At 43.0% G+C, this 15894-nt stretch overlaps 1 protein-coding gene across 2 annotated transcripts in view; it reads left to right on the forward strand.

Annotated features, from left to right (window-relative positions):
- Window positions 1–15894, forward strand: part of snd1 (staphylococcal nuclease and tudor domain containing 1) — a 167813-nt gene that overhangs the window by 11667 nt on the left and 140252 nt on the right. For both annotated transcript variants that reach the window (XM_058625515.1, XM_058625514.1), the window contains exon 10: window positions 5288–5392. In XM_058625515.1, the coding sequence (XP_058481498.1) occupies window positions 5288–5392 (105 nt within the window). The remainder of the gene's footprint in view (window positions 1–5287; window positions 5393–15894) is intronic.

Here is a 15894-nt window from a genome sequence, read left to right on the forward strand (position 1 = left end):
GGAAAGAAGTGTCCTTAATATCATGTGCAACGCATACTCCCTCCAAATTGTCAGCACAAATTACATCAGATCATGTAAGATGGGCTCCTCGATACATTTCGGTGATACTGTCTAACCTTATTTTCACTATAAGATGACATATTATATGGTTCAATCCATCGCCTTAACATCATAAAGCGCTTCTAGCTATAGAGCATCAGCTTTCAATTTTTTAAATCTAGTCCCCCATGACTCTTCCCTTCAGTACGCATATTTTTCTCAGAAATGTAGGGGGAGAAAAAAAATCTAATACCCCCAAAGTTTGTCTTTTGTCTGCGTTTGCTCTCTTCAGACCCTGAACTTTTAAGACCCTGAAAAATTCATTGGTTGCCCGAGGGTTACATAAAAGGTGTTGCTTTGGCAATCTGCTTACAGAATGAATTTGATAAACTGCATGCACTCACAAAGACGGCACAAAAGAGAAACTGTGCATGTGTATTTTTTTTTTCCTGAGTCGGAGGGAAGAGGCTAGAGAGGGGATAAAACATTAATGTTGTCAGTGTGAGCTGCTCTCAGATCTTTCTGAACCCCCTCAATAAAAGACGCTTGGTTGTGGGCATTGGGAAATGAGGGGTAACATTTGGCGGTGAGCTCTGGAGGGAGCATGGAAAACAGGCTGGAAAACAGCAATAAAGAAAGGTAGATAGTTGAAGAAGAAACCGAAAAGTGTCTTCTTGCAGGGAGACTTGGGGGGAGAAGGATGAAAAGACATAAGGAAAAAGTCATAAAAAGAACAGCCAATCAAGATCCCCAAAACTATGTGTGTCCTCCCTGATGTCTCTCTCTCTGCTACATTACTGCACTGTTGATGAATGCACTCCTTGATCTCTGCAGGACTTTTTCCGTCCTCTCTATCCCAACTCGCAACTACGTTATGCCCCAAAGAAGCCACAGACGAGGCGCGGTCTTTGTCAGATGTGGCTTTATTAGTTTTTATTAGTTGGTTTGTTTTCAAGGATTTAAAAAGCCTCAGCACCGACTGGGACAACGTTCATTGGGCAGCAGAATCACGTCCCCCATCGCACCAAGTTCAGATATGTGTTTGGAGTGTTTGTCCACATTCCTGAGCAGCCATTGATTTTCCATTGATATTATTTGTGTCCCCACCTCCACAATATCAGCTCCGATCAACATGAGCTTTAAATTCTTTGTCCGTCTCTTGTGGGGACACACACAGGGACGCGTGCACACACACAAGGACGCATGCAAAGACATTTGTACAATCGTTAAAAAATCATTTTGTTTTCCTGAACAGAAATGATGTCTTTTGTAAATTTGATTATATCCAGATCTGATCTCATGGGGCCACAGGAGACACAAACAAGACACATTTTAATTTAATACAAGCTGTCAACTGTTGTACTTGGGGGGCCTTTTATGTAGTGTCACCTCAGAATAGAAGACTGTTGTTTTTTTCTCTTTTAAGGTCATGATCATAACCCTAATCTAACCTAACCTATCTGGCAGAACCACATGATTCTAAGAACTCTTTTAAAGTGGCTTGCACTTCTGCCGGAAAATGTCTTGCTGACCTTGCAAATGGTTGACTTGTTTTCAAGCTAAGTACATATCGGACAGGCTTGTCCTCACCACTTTTTTCCCCTCTCATCCCTGTGACATTTGCCGGGCACCTAATATTGCACTGCAATGACTCTCCCAGGGACACATCTATCCATCAGTCCCATCATCACACACTCCTCCCCATCTCCTCGTCCACTCTGCTTTTCACTTCTTATTACCTGAGTGACGGCTGGAATGGAGAGCCAAAGGAGGCCCAATCCCCACAAGTCAATCCTGCTGACGCATCTTTTTGTTTGACTGTCTCACATCCTTCCATCTCTCTTTCTCTCTCTCTCTCCTTCCATCTCTGTAGAGACTGGAGAAGCAGATGTAGGCCACGTCCCAACAGTCTTCCTCACCCCCCTCTGCCTCCCCCCTTTCCTTTCTCCTCTCCTCCTCTCCCCCTGGTTAACGATCAACCTGCGAAGTGAGAGATAAAAAGTGACGTGGTGAAAACTTCTCGCCTTTCATCATTAGCTTTTAAGGATCATGGCTGTTTTTGCATTTTAGGCTCACAAACTCCATCCCAATATGGTAAAAATACATGAAAAATGAAATGACCTATTCCAAGAAAACTATGTCAAAAATAATTCCTTGATTATGCTTAATAATCGGCTGATTATGGTCAAATCAAATTATAGATCATTAAATATAGAACTAAAATGTAGAACAAAGTAACGAGTAATTACATTTTAGTCTAATTGTTTCAAAATGCAATTTTCATTTTGTTTTCACCTCTTTACATAGTTCACCTGAATATAAGAGCCTCTGTGTGGCTGATGCAGTTCAAAATAACATGTCTACTGCTCTTCTAACCACTGTGTCTGACTTTTAAACATATTTACAAGTCACTTTTATGTTAACATCATGAGAAAAGGGTAAATTGGTTCATGTCGTAGTCAAAATCTGTAATGAGGAAGGGCAAAAGTATTTTTAGATCTTTCCTCATAAAAGCATTACATGCTCATCAGGGTGTTTTTTCAGCAACACCCAGTGGATAAATGTCAGCTCGAGGGCTTTATCATGGCATCAAAACACTGCCACTTCATGTGAAACCATGTCATTTGTCTGACAAATAACCTCTGCTGGCAGTGATACTGAAACACCGCTATAGGTGTTTCTTTGTGAGGGAGTTCATCCAACACGTGTAATGAGTAAGTCTTGACTAAGCCGGTTGCTCGGCCCTGTGGTTAAACACCAATTTAATGGATTCGAATGACAACCCCCGAAAGTTCCCCGACTGTAGCCAAGATCCTCCTCATGTGCCATGACTGATCTTGGCCACTGCAGATGTCATGTCAGCCGTGGGCAGAGGGTGGCAGTAGATCCCCATCTCTCCTCGAGTGTCAGATCAGACCAGTGAGTCATGCTGCCCACCCTGTTTGTGTTCTTTGCCGGCTCACTCAGCCCTCATGGCAGCTACTTTGCAAAGACTTTTGGCTCAATTTTTTTTCTCTGTCTATTTTACATCGTTTCTGTCTGCGTCTGCTCCGGTGATATTTGCCGAGAGATTACGCCGTGTCGCACCGTCTCTCTGTGCCGTACACCCCCCACCCCCCCACCCCTCTCTCTCGATGCGCGTTGATCTGTCCTCCTTCATCGTGCCTCCTCTAGCTGGTAATTAGCCGGTAAATGCTGAGCCATTTTCCTCTGCCACATTCTCTCTCATACTTTGTTTACTTGGGCCGGCCACACGATGACCTTGTTACAGTGTGAATTTGTGTAGGTTGGTGTGCATGCATGCTCCACGTTGCACTTACTCATTACAGCCCACCCCACCTCTCCCCGTCTCCCTCCCCTCTGCTCCCTATGTATCTCCCCCACTCGGCTCAGTGATTAGTATATGATGTATTTTGGCTGCTGTTATGGGCAGCCTATTTAGCACGTGGGCCGGTAATTTCTGTTCTCTGGTGGCAAATGCAGTGGCAGTCTGATTTGTTTTCCACGATGTAATGAATCTCAAACTGTATTTGTCTTGTTGTACACCACAATCAAACTTAATAACACTTTTATTTCTTTTTTAAATGTTTTGTTTTTCTACCACAAAGTCCAGCACAAAACCACCCACACAGACCTCAGAACACAGCTCAGACCTGCATCTCTCACTTTTAGGACTTTCAGCTCGAGCACAGCCTACATATGAGCTCCGGCTTGACTGATGATGAGGCCATTTAATACACACGTGGGAGGAAACATGTGTAGGGCAATTGATTTCTCAGCCTACTTAAAGGCGCTGGATGCCTCCTTCATCTCAGTCGCATTAAACATCTAATCTGTCTTTTTTTTTTTTTTAACAAGGCACAGTGAAACACATATTCTACATGGACTAGGCTGAGTCACTAATATTTATTCTACACTCCATTGTTATTCCTCCAGTTTTTACCAGTAAAGAGAATGTTAGCACCTGAAGGCAAGGTTATGCTTTTGTTTGTGTGATTTTCCTCATTGGGAGCTAGTGGTAACTCTAAATTCCCGTGCATATCAACAGCAACGTAAAAAAAAGACAGGATTTTGTCTGTAATTAGGAACAAATCGATACTTAGGATAATAAGGCTTCCGGTGATGAGTTGTTTCCGAGTCATTTTCCTGTATAAAAAGACAAAACAAACTAAAGAAAATACTGTAAAACTTTACCACGTCACCGTGTCAGGATGGACTTATCGTCCATGTCTATACAGTTTAAAGATTTAAGAAAGGCCCCATGTTGCATATGCATATTTAAATATCAACAAAATACATTCTGGTTCGTTAGATTCGTCCACCAGTCGAAAGCCCAAAATCTATCTCAGTCTGAAAACAGTGAAATTCCGTCCCACATAGACTCGATACATTTCAGTTTTAAAAATATTATCAGTGCACAAATAAATTGCAAGGAAAAAGCAGCAGCAGCAGCAGCAGCAGCAGCAGCTGATGCACAGAGGCCTTAAAAACTGTAGCTGTTGAAGATTCAAATTCACACTCTGCTGTACCTGTTCTAAAAGTGTGACGGCCGCCTCTGATACGGAGAAAAGCGTTTAAATGCCAATCATAAATTTCAGTATCTTTGGTTACACTTGTAAAGGTCACCAGTACAAAGTGCTGCCAGCAAGTTTTGGGCAGAGGGCTGTGCAATGCTCTATCAGTCTCTCTTTAACACGATGTTTGTGTTTTAAAGCTCTCTCTTGCACTGTCTCTCTCTCTCTCTCTCTCTCTCTTCCACCCTCCCTTTCTTCCTCCCTAGTGGTGCCAATCCCCCAGATAGCGAAACGTCCTCCTGCTGTCCTCCAAACCTTGTCGGCCTATTGGGAGGACTTAGCTCGCTTACTTACTCAGTCACTCAAAGATCACTCTTTCTTCTCCTGCTCCCGGTGTCTTCTGCTCGTGACAGCTCACGATCTGCACTGTCAGTCTCCCCATGCCTTTGAATAGCACTCTTCCTCTCCATTTATTCTTCACCTGCTCCTTCTCTTCCCATCGTTCTTATAGTCTGCGTGCTCACAAAATGCAGTGCAAGTCTTTTTTCCCCCCCCTCGTTGTGCTGTGACACTGCAGGGGTGTGAGTTTCTGCCAGAGATTTACAGATTTATGAGAACCCTGAAATCAATCTCAACTTGTGTTATGTATTTTTGTTTTTATGCTTTTGTGTTCACCCACCCCCTCTCTGCTTTTATTCAGACCACACCCTCTTCTTTGTTCCTCTGTCATGCAGGTGATGCAAGTGGTAAATGCCGACGCCATGGTTGTCAAGCTCAACTCCGGGGAATACAAGACCATTCACCTGTCCAGCATTCGGCCCCCCAGAATGGAGGGAGAGGTACAATTAAACCCACACATCTTTCTGCGTGCATGTCTGTAAAACAGCTCTGCACACAGAGTGAGTGAATGCTTGTGTGTGGGTGGGTGAGTGAATGTTGTGGACGTGTGGGAGAGCTCGTGGGCAGCCAGGTAATTAGAAACTCCAGAGAGACGACCGGTGTCACTGCTGTTACTTCATTTTAAGTCAGACAGAAGCTGTTTACTTCTCCCTGTTGCATCCATCTCTCTGCTCAGTTGTCACGCCCTCCTCCTCTTTTTTTTTCCTTCCACATTATTCTTCCTCCTCTCTAAATGAGCCTGGGAATAATTTTGACCACTTGGTGGCGCCCCTGTAGTTGGGGGGCACATGCAAACACAGTGAAACACTTGCACACACCCAGTGGTTGCAGCACTGCAGAGAGTGAGGCTGATCGATCTCCCCCCCTCCCTCTTTACACTCTCCGTTTTCTCAGAAAGACTGTGGAAAGGCGCGCACACACACACACACCCACACACCCACACACACCCACATACATGCTTATATACCTTTTTCAGTGAGTGCAGGGGAGATTATTGCATTTATTGAAGTCCATGTATAGTGTCTGGAATTAAATCTCCATGTATGTGGTGACACTTACACAGAGATGTCTGCTGTAGTCAATGTCACAGTCTTACTCTCTCTCTCCATCCATTGCTCCTTATTCCCCAACTCCAATTATAAAGGCAGTCATAGATTGACATAACATCATTTTTACCAGTGAAACTTTCAATTAAAAACCGTGATTCGATCAGATTGTTGTCTCTTAATTGTTATCTCTCCTAAAATGCTATAATCTCGTAAATAACAGACTCTGGGCCTGTGGAAATTAGGGCTGCAACTAACGATTGCTTTCTTGATTCATTGATTAGTTGTTTGGTCGATAAAATGTCATAAAATGTTGGAAAATTATTGATCAGTGTTTACCGGAACTCGAAATGACGACGGTCCCAGATGTCTCGTTTTGTCGATAAACCAAAATTTGTTCCGTTTTAATGATTCTTTTTGTTGACAAACCAAAATTTGTTCCGTTTTAATGATTTTCTTTTGTTATACGGAACAATTGAACCAGAATATATTCACATTTAAGAAGCTGAAAAATCAGTGAGCTCACAAATCAAAATATTAGACAATTCATTTCGTAACCGATTGATTGATTAATTGTTGCTCCCCCAGTGGAAATGTCCTTTCAATGAAGTAGAAAGTTTTAGTGTCACAACAGTGGTGGTTTTATGGATTTCCTCCCTTTTGGTTGAACACATCTGTTGCTTACGGTGTTTGCTGTAATATCTATTTATGTCTCTGCTTCTCCATTAAAAGTAGTAAGGAAAAAACGAGGTTGTGTTTCTGCCTATGTTGCAGAATGTTTGCCCCTTTTTTGTGTGTTTTGATTGCGTTTGTTTTATTGACTCCCTCTCTGCTTCTTCTTTGTTTTATGGCTTACTTGTTTCTATCTTTCCCTCTTTATTGGCGTCTAGTTTTTAGTTTTTATTCCCTGCCTGCTCCCCACCATCCTTGTCCCTTTCTCTCTCCTCTGGTGCAGTTAGTGCTTTGCATCATTAAGATACTCTTCTCTCTTCTCTCTCTCTGCCTACCTCTGTTCTCCTCTTCAGCCCCCTTTGGTCCCTTTCTTCTATTCTTCTGTGTGTGTGTGTGGGGGGGAGGGAGGGGGAACACTGTGGTCAGTCTGTCGGCCTGCACCATTGCATCCCATATGTGTTCCTTTTACTTGGCTCTCAGTGACTATAACTACCTTACAGGCAAAAAAACACCCCTCTCCATTTTGTCTTTCTGCTCCTTTCTCTTGTTGCTGTGCACGTCCACAGCCAGCAATTATGGCCTGGTCCTTTTTCGGTCTCTCTCTCTTCACTCATTTACTTACCTGCTTTACTCACTGCTCCCTTTCCTCCTTCAAATTCATCTTTACTTTTGTTTTCATATCCTTCTCTCTCTCTCTCATCACTCCTCTCTCTCTTCTTCTATTTTAATCCTTTTCTTTCAGTGCCTGTCTCTCTTTTTTTCCTCTCTGCCTGCACCGGATGCTTCAACAGTATGTGTTTTGTGCTTCATTAAACTGCCCTATGTTGCGGGGGGGGGTGATAGGGAGAGAGAGTGAGCCCAGATGTGAATGCTTGTGTGTCTTGTGCAGGTGTTAAATTGAATCCATCCCTCTGTTCACTTGTCACGCCCTCTTCTTCTTTCTTTCTTTTTTTTTACTGCCACCACAATGGATGTAGCACACAGCTTTCAGGATGTGGTCTGTTGAAATGAGGACTTTCAGCTCTAATTTGAGCTTTTATAAACCTGAATTGCAATTCACATTATATCAAGTTTTCATCCATAATGTCTTCATTTTTAGATATAAGTGTCAGACACAGAAGATTTGGCTGCTGCTGCTGCTGGTGGTGGTGGCGTCGCATTAAAACTGTTGCTACATTTTGTATTTTTTTTTTTTTTTTTTAATAAGAGCTGTTTGTGGTACTGCCGGAGTTGTTTGTTAGCTAGTTATTTCTGTCTGCGAGCTTAAGAGCCGCCTGCCTGTCCGTGATGCTTTTGGCTCAGCTCTGAGTGTCGTCGCTATGGCAGCAGAGTTGTGATGGCTTCACTGAGGCTAACTAAGATGAACCCTTGGACTATAAAGACAGAGCAAAGGCGACAGAGAGAGCGAGACAAGCACTGGAATTTCCTCTATTTCTCTAAACTAAATAAGTACTTTAAATATTTATGCATGAGGAATTTTATCCCCACTCTCCCCTTGCCCTGCAAACCTGTATGTCAGATGACTAAATTAGGTAAGTGAGCTATTACCTTTGGTGAGGAAGGGAGCTTAATTTCATGCCCTGTCCTCACTACTTTACAGATGCAGATATGGCAGTTCACTTTGTGTTAGTGGAAGCTATTCTCTTCTTGACACGGTTATCTTGTAAAGGCCTTCCCTATTGCTGTTTCTCAAACAAGAGGTAGGAATCCCAATGTACAAATACACGATTTATGGCTCACGGTAACAATATCTCTACAGAGTAGTTCTGTGATTTCGATTTTTCAATCATATCTGTCTAAGTGAAGAAAATGTACATGGAATTTACAGAATTGACCTGTTGGCTACTTCACTTCTCTTCACATTACCCTCAATCCTGTGCTAAACAAGGATTCATGAAGTGACATCAGTGAGTCAAATTAGTGCGAGGGGGGAAAAAAAAAAAATCTAGAGCACATTCTTTTTCCAATAGAAATACAATTGAGTTGCACCAACACATCAATTATCATATCTCACTCATCACGACGACGACGATCTTATTGATAGATTAATGCTTCATCCCACTCCTAGTTTGAACTATTTTGATAGCCAATCAAATGTATTGTGCAGCACTTCCAAATATTGGTGCCGAGCTGCCAAAAGTGATTAAAAAAGAAACGCTTTGGCACCCGTGGCTAAAACCTGAGGGATTTCTCCACCCTGCCTAAACAACAATAAAGGAGTGTTTGTACCTGCTATTACAATAAATATGCCTCTTACATGTGCACAAACAGGCAATGCTCACCTTCTGGTTACTGAGTTTGCAGCAGGTATCAACATACACTGACGTCATGTTGGCTAACACTGTCACAGGGAGCCGACTTTTTGCTGACAACAGCAGACAGACACAAAGACATGCATCATGGTTTACAGCACAGCTTACAAACACATGCACGTACACACACACACACACAGAGAGAGAGAGACCGACCGATATGCTTGGTTAAGCTGCATTAGCCTATGTTGGGAATCATCTTGGAAACTTCCATCAGTGTGCACAAACATGGATTCCACAGGCGTGTGCTGAATGTGTGTGTGTGTTGGTATATGGAGATGTTCCTCATGTGTGCATGTTAACACCGTCGCCTCTTTACCTCGAGGAAATTACATGTTGTGACAATCGTTTGTGTACGTCTTATATTCATGTGTCGTTTTCTTGTGTCAGTTGTACGTGCACAGTTTGACTGTACATACCTCAATCAAGGATGTTTATGTGTTGTGTGTGTGTGTGTGTGTGTGTGGGTGTGACGTTCAGGGGCAGAAAGGCCAGATGCGACGTCCCAGTGCACTGATGAACTGTGACAGTTTCTGCCAAGCCTCCATCTCCTTTCCCTCCCATCACCTCCTCTGGTTGCTCTTAGTCGTCTAACAGCACATCACAGAGCGCCCCCTCTGCTCTCACGACTATACTAATTGTGCTCACAATGACAGATTGGTGGACCAATGGTGTCTGGCTGCAGCAAAACAGAGGGCGCACATGCCCCCCCCCACACTTGTACTCCTTTTTTTATTCGTGTTCCTTCATTTTGTTTTCACCCACCCTTCCTCCTTCAGTGTTACAGCTCTGGCATATCATCATTTGTTATTTTGAGCATGGGAGTTAGAGTCAGCTTTTTCTTCTCTCTCCCTCTCTCAAGCTTCTTGTTCCTTTTTCGCTTCTTCCCCCATTTTTGATTATTTTTTTCTCTCGTGTGCAAGCTCAGGCATACATCTGTACTGCTAAGTTTTCATTTAAGAATTCACACATTCTTATAAGAGACATGGAACCCTTAGAATTTGTTCGCCCCTAACTTATCTCTGAACCTGAAAGACGATTAAGATTACTCTACTCTACCTGTGCCCAACAAAACAGCTTATACCATAATCCTACACCCTTCCTTTTTTATTTACTTATCTAATTATCCAGTTGGATTTCATTTATCTCGTCACTTGTATTATTACTATTGTTATCTTCCTCTCTCTTTTTGTCTTTTTCTTTTCCCGAGTTTGCTTGATTTTTGTTATGTTTTGAGTGGTTCTGACTTGTGTGGGATTGCAGGTGGGCAAAGGTTAAGAGGTGTTTTTGACATGCGGATGCATAATTACGTGCTTCTTAACTACTGTCAGAGATCTCCGTAAATCAATACTTTGAATAAAAAAGGATGCATACATTGTGCCTTGTGGTTTTAGAGCCTCCAACGTTGAATAATTAAAAATTAAATAAAAAATTGTCCTCATCTATTTCTTGATTGGTTGTACTCAGCCAAATATCAAGTACCTTCTGTGTTTTAGGTCATTTTCACACCTAATAGTCAACGCTAGACTCGGTACGATTGGGGACTCGCTTCAGTTTGGGGTTGCAACATTCAGCCTGTCCGAGTTTGCTTTCACACTTTGGTGAAACAAACCGAACCATCTCCTCGTCTGAGGCGGCGCTGTATCGTGAATTAGTGAAGGAGAAGACGAGACAGAAATCGACAAGAAAACTTGCTCATCTGTTGGTTAATGCAGGACAACTACTGTTGCTGCCACATAAGAGCAAAACACGGAGCTGCATCAAATCCTATCGTTTATCCCACAATGCCCTGTGTTGTAGTCTTGTAGATTTCCTGCATTTGGTTCAGTTGAACCGAGACCTACGTTTTAGGCGGACCAGAGTTCGCTTCTTGGGTGCGGATCAGGGTTTGGTTCCACATTCACACCTCCCCAAACGAACCAAACTTTCCGAGCAAACAAACTAGGATTCGACTTAGAAGGAGCTGAGTTGTTACCGTTAGTGATAAGGTTATGGGTTTGTAGGCATTCGTTTCCACACGGATTGCTTTTGATATGCATTTCTGTGTCGTTCACTCATTGATTCTGACGATGCACATTTGTCGAGCTTCTGCTGTTTGTGTGTATCATTCTAATGCAGCTGTGTGTGTGTGTGTGTGCGTGCGTGTGTGCGCTGCTAATGTGGTTAAAGTAAGGGTTCAGGACAGTGCTGATGGAGCACATACAGAGGTCAACCCACTGTCCTTTATGTAAGGCAACACAATGACTGTGGCTCATCCTGACGCCATGCAGCCCTGCCCACTCAACTAACCTCTCTGCAGTCCACCTCTGGGTGCATGACGACTTTGTGGATGATTTAGTCTCGCCGTCCATCTTTCATCTCTTTGCTACTGCCTCCCATAAATCATCTATCTCTCCCCCCACCCTTTTTTCTCTTTTGTCTCCTCCTTATTTTTACTTTATTTTTCTAGTACAACGTTGGACATTGATCAGCATTTCTGTAAATGCAATGGTTTCAGCTCAGGTAGAATAAGTCTGGCAAAGTATGCATTTAGAATTTGACAATTTTTAAGACATTTTCTCTGTGTATGGAAGCCTCGTCAAGAGCCAAATGACAACTGCAACTGTAAAGTAATATGTTTCATTGCTAGTTTCTATGCACAATATTGTATCTTCAAGATTCTCAGAAAAGGAGGCAGAATATAATAACTGGAGTATGTCTTGCTGGTTTTAGTTTATTCAGTTATCATCCCTAGTGTAACGCAGGATGCTCAAATGTAATGACAGAAAATGAAGACGTTGGCTATTATCTAAATTCTGTCAAACAGAAAATGGAAACTGTAGCAAACAAAAGTCTTGTGGGACTGCAAGACGAAACCAAGAAGATGACCGCCAACAAACGAGTCCCAAATGGCACGGAAGCTTAAGCCCATACATTTGGGTGAAGTACTAGTGAACCATTTTAAAACACTCTTTCTATCTTGTCCTTGTTCCACCCACCCTCTCTTATGTTCCCATTCTTCAACTCATATGTCTGACCATGTGTGCTCCCCTAGCTTGCCTCAGTCTGGCACTGTGACATCCTTTGACCTCAGATTTTGGTGGACGATGACTAGGGAGGAGTGTCCCCCATCGCTGCATGACTCATTTGTGCACCATTGGCCCAGACGAGGCAGATTGGTCGCCAGCAGCCTCCCTCGCTACTGGATGGATATCTTTTGGCTCCTTTTGCACTGTTTGGCTGTCACTGTTCAAAAAGCAAGGGCTTGGCTTGCTTGTGTTTGTTACTGCAGGAGAGGGCTATAGTCCGGAGGCTACATTTGAAGTTAAGAACATACTAGTGTTTGTTGCCTTTGATAGATGCAGGTTACAGTATTATCCAGAACACATATGAGCAGACCTTGTTTTGACACCTGACATCTGTAAATGCAGGCCTTTGGGTTAAAGACAAATGCAGTATGTTCAATATTAACTGGTGTAAGCCATGCAAACGTCCTCTGTGCTTTCAATAGTTTGTAAGTCCCCCACAATTTTAAAGCTCTGCAGTTGGAATAACACTGCGCCACCGTGTCTCTCTCCAGGGCAGGTCTGACCGTCTGTCTGTTCCAAAAATTAGAAACACAGCTCTGCACATATGAGCCCAACGCAGTAAGGATAACTGCCTTGCCCAGGATTTCAATTTGACGCTTGAACTCACCTTTTTTTTTTTTATTATTTGACATCCTTATTAAGGATGGCAGATTCAGAACATAGGCTGCAACCTGTCCCACCTGTCCCAGTAATTTTACTCTCACTGGTCTCTAAGCAGTTAACCATGAATCAAATGTCTTGTTTGTTTTTTATGTTCCTACAGGTAATTCAATTCTGAGTTCCTGTTTTATTCTCCAGTTTATTCTGAGATCAGTTCAAGTCGGCTCGGTTATGACTTATTTGTATTCTACTCTATGGGTAACAATTCTGAAATTGTAATTTGATTTTGTGTTGTATTACTACAACAGTGATATTGTTCATTTTTTTGCTTGAGGAAACTCTTCCCCTCTCCCCGTTTCTCTCTCTTTTACTGTCTCCCCCTCTCCACTCAAACCCTCTGCAGCCGTTTTAATTATCATACATGCTTAGTTAAGATTATTATGCTCACAATACTGAATTTTGACAGACAGTTGTTAAAAAGTGTCACAACACTGCACTTCAGATTTCAACACGGGTAAAAACTGATTCTGTGTGCAAAACTAATGCCTACTACTGTACGATCCCCTAATACCGCAGCCAACCGTCACAAATCATGATGTGCTCCTGAGTCATGAGTTCACCCTTGAAGCTCCAGAATTTGCAAATGCCTCCAGTCGTAGCATCCACACATTTGCAGCCCAGCCCCTGCAGCCCTGCGACACTGTACAATCCAGCTTGCGTCATGCCTCTGCCATAGTTAGGGATGATTCCTGAGCTTTAGTTGGATAATTTGGAACGAAGGAATCCATCCCCAAATAGAACAGAACTCCCCTGGAGGATACTAAGAGCAAACTGTTGTTACTGGGTCACAGTTGAGGCATAGCAGTGCCTCTCTCCTCTGTCTCTAACCTTCCCACTACTGCATAAACACAGATTTTATTTTACCTTGTTGTAGTAATTTAATGACGGTAATGTTGTCGGTTTATCTGCGTCTGTATACTGAAGTTTAAACTGCGTGCAGAGTCCAACAATTAGACTTTTCACATTACACTTTTTCCACACAGTTTGAATTGCACTTAACTGTCAGGGGGGATGCTTAATATCCCCTACAGTGCCATGGCAACTGATGTTGGACCTCTTAATAGTTGCAACACAAAGCAGACCAGGCCTATTGTGAAATATTGGACAGTTGTTGCGATCAATTGGCATCATTGATTCGTGGTTGTGCTTAAGCTTTTGCTGACTGCCCTTTAAAAACCACCACCAGTCTTGTGTTTTCAGACACATTCTACCCTCCCTCACCTTTTTAGCTGGTTGCCATCATAGGGGCCCGATGCTATCAGCAGCGGCGAGGTTGTTCACTGGGCCACATCAGAGTAGGACACCGTCTTGGTGTGTGATTGGCAGTCTGCTCTGCCTTTGGCCGCCCGTGTTTTTAGTTGTAACATTTCCTTTCATTGTCTCATATTCTTGTTTTCTGACTCCTTCACCTTGCCGTCTTCCACTCAGTCCCACTCCATTCCCCATAGACCTTAAAAGAGGTGAAGTAAGTACCTTTTTTTTGTCCTCCTTGTCTACTTCTCCACTCCTTGTGCCTAATTGGCACAGAGTGCTGACATTTACACTCTTCGCCCTCAGTGACATAGCTCTGTTTCCATTGTTAAACAGCTTATTAGTTGGAAATGTTTTTCTTTTTTTCTTTCTCCCCCTACTTATCTTCATTCTTTACTTTTTTTTTTTCTTAGTCTTTTTTTGTTGTTGCTTGTTGATGTATCCTCCTGGTTTGACATGGGTCAGTCAGAATTCTAATGGCACAGGTTGTCATGAATCGGGGGCATCTAAAAGCCTCCTAGTTTGCAAACACGCCATCATCCAGAGTCTGGGAATTATGTTAATGCATGACATAAATATACTATTCTCCAAAAGAAGGATTTCACTTAAGCATCGTTGGCTTGGCAAAAGTTATGCTCATCCCCAGCAGTTGACAGCTCGGGCACAAAATGGAGGATTCCTGGCTCGCAGTGCTCCTAAAAGGCCCCATCATCCCACCGCAACTGACTTGATATGGATGAAAGACCCTGAAAAAAGCCCCGGCTGACGCAAAATGGAGGACATCGGCTCTTGGCTGAGCATTGTGGGATTTTCCACTTTGCAATGTGCGAGATTAACTTACCTCTGAGGCTCCATGCTGTGCTGACTCTGCAAGTGAAAGTGGAGAGGGATGAGAGCAAGGGAGTAAGAAAAGAAAGATAGAAAGCTATTAAACTTGAAGGTTATTACATTTCTGCTAAGGTTTAGGAAACTCCGTTGGCTGGTTGATTTGGCAGTTTGCGCTGGTCCCAAGTCAGGGCCAGTCCAGCGTAGCCTCTGTGCCGTCATGTTGACTTATTCAAACTATAAACCGTATTTCAAAAGGAGAAATTGCATTCACTGAAACGTTGCTCGCTGTGGAGATCTCCAGTGAAGTTTGTCCTGCGAGATTAGTCTTCAAGACTTTAATAGGACCTCAAGCACCTGCTTCAACATACGAACACATGTTCACACGCTCCTTGCTCGCCATGTGTCTTCTCTCCACATCCATCTGCCCAGCTGCTACCACACCTGGCAGCTCTGAACAAATGGAGAGCCATTAAAAATGAATGAAAAGCCATTGAAGAGTCGTGGAAACGACAAATTAATCCAACCCCTTTTTGCTAATTCGGAAGAGTGTTACTTCTGTTTGTGTGACGGATAATGATGGCGTTCATAGAGGAGTGTGGGAGGGGCAGGAGTGGCAAGCATACGGGCATTGTCATTCATAGCCTTATTCCTCCTCTTAGCGCCTGTCGTTTATTTTCCTACTGCGTCATTGTCATTTGCTGGTTGTTGTTTTTTTTTATCCCGCCTCTACACAAGCGGCACCTGTCACACACGTTTGTCTCTTCATCCTGGGAGCAACACACACACACCAAAAAAAACAACCCTCCTTTGAAAATGCAAATAGGTTCTATTTGTGGCCTGCTCCTGTCAGAGAGTGGGTGAGTGTATTGAGGGAAGTTTATATCTATGCAGCTGTGTGAGTGAATGAGTGATACGTGGCTACATCTTGTGTACTTGTACGCATAGACGTTGTGCCAGCTCGTCTAAATGCATCGGTTTAACTTGGGTCTCTTTGCCTCCACATGTCCTTGATAACTGACTCTTTTCTTTTCATTTTTGGTGCAGTGTGACAATATTGACACTGAAAAAAGATGTTTGTATTTCAGGAATGTGTGTGGATGTGTGA

Source organism: Solea solea, chromosome 3, assembly GCF_958295425.1.
Source record: "Solea solea chromosome 3, fSolSol10.1, whole genome shotgun sequence".
Taxonomy (NCBI): domain Eukaryota; kingdom Metazoa; phylum Chordata; class Actinopteri; order Pleuronectiformes; family Soleidae; genus Solea; species Solea solea.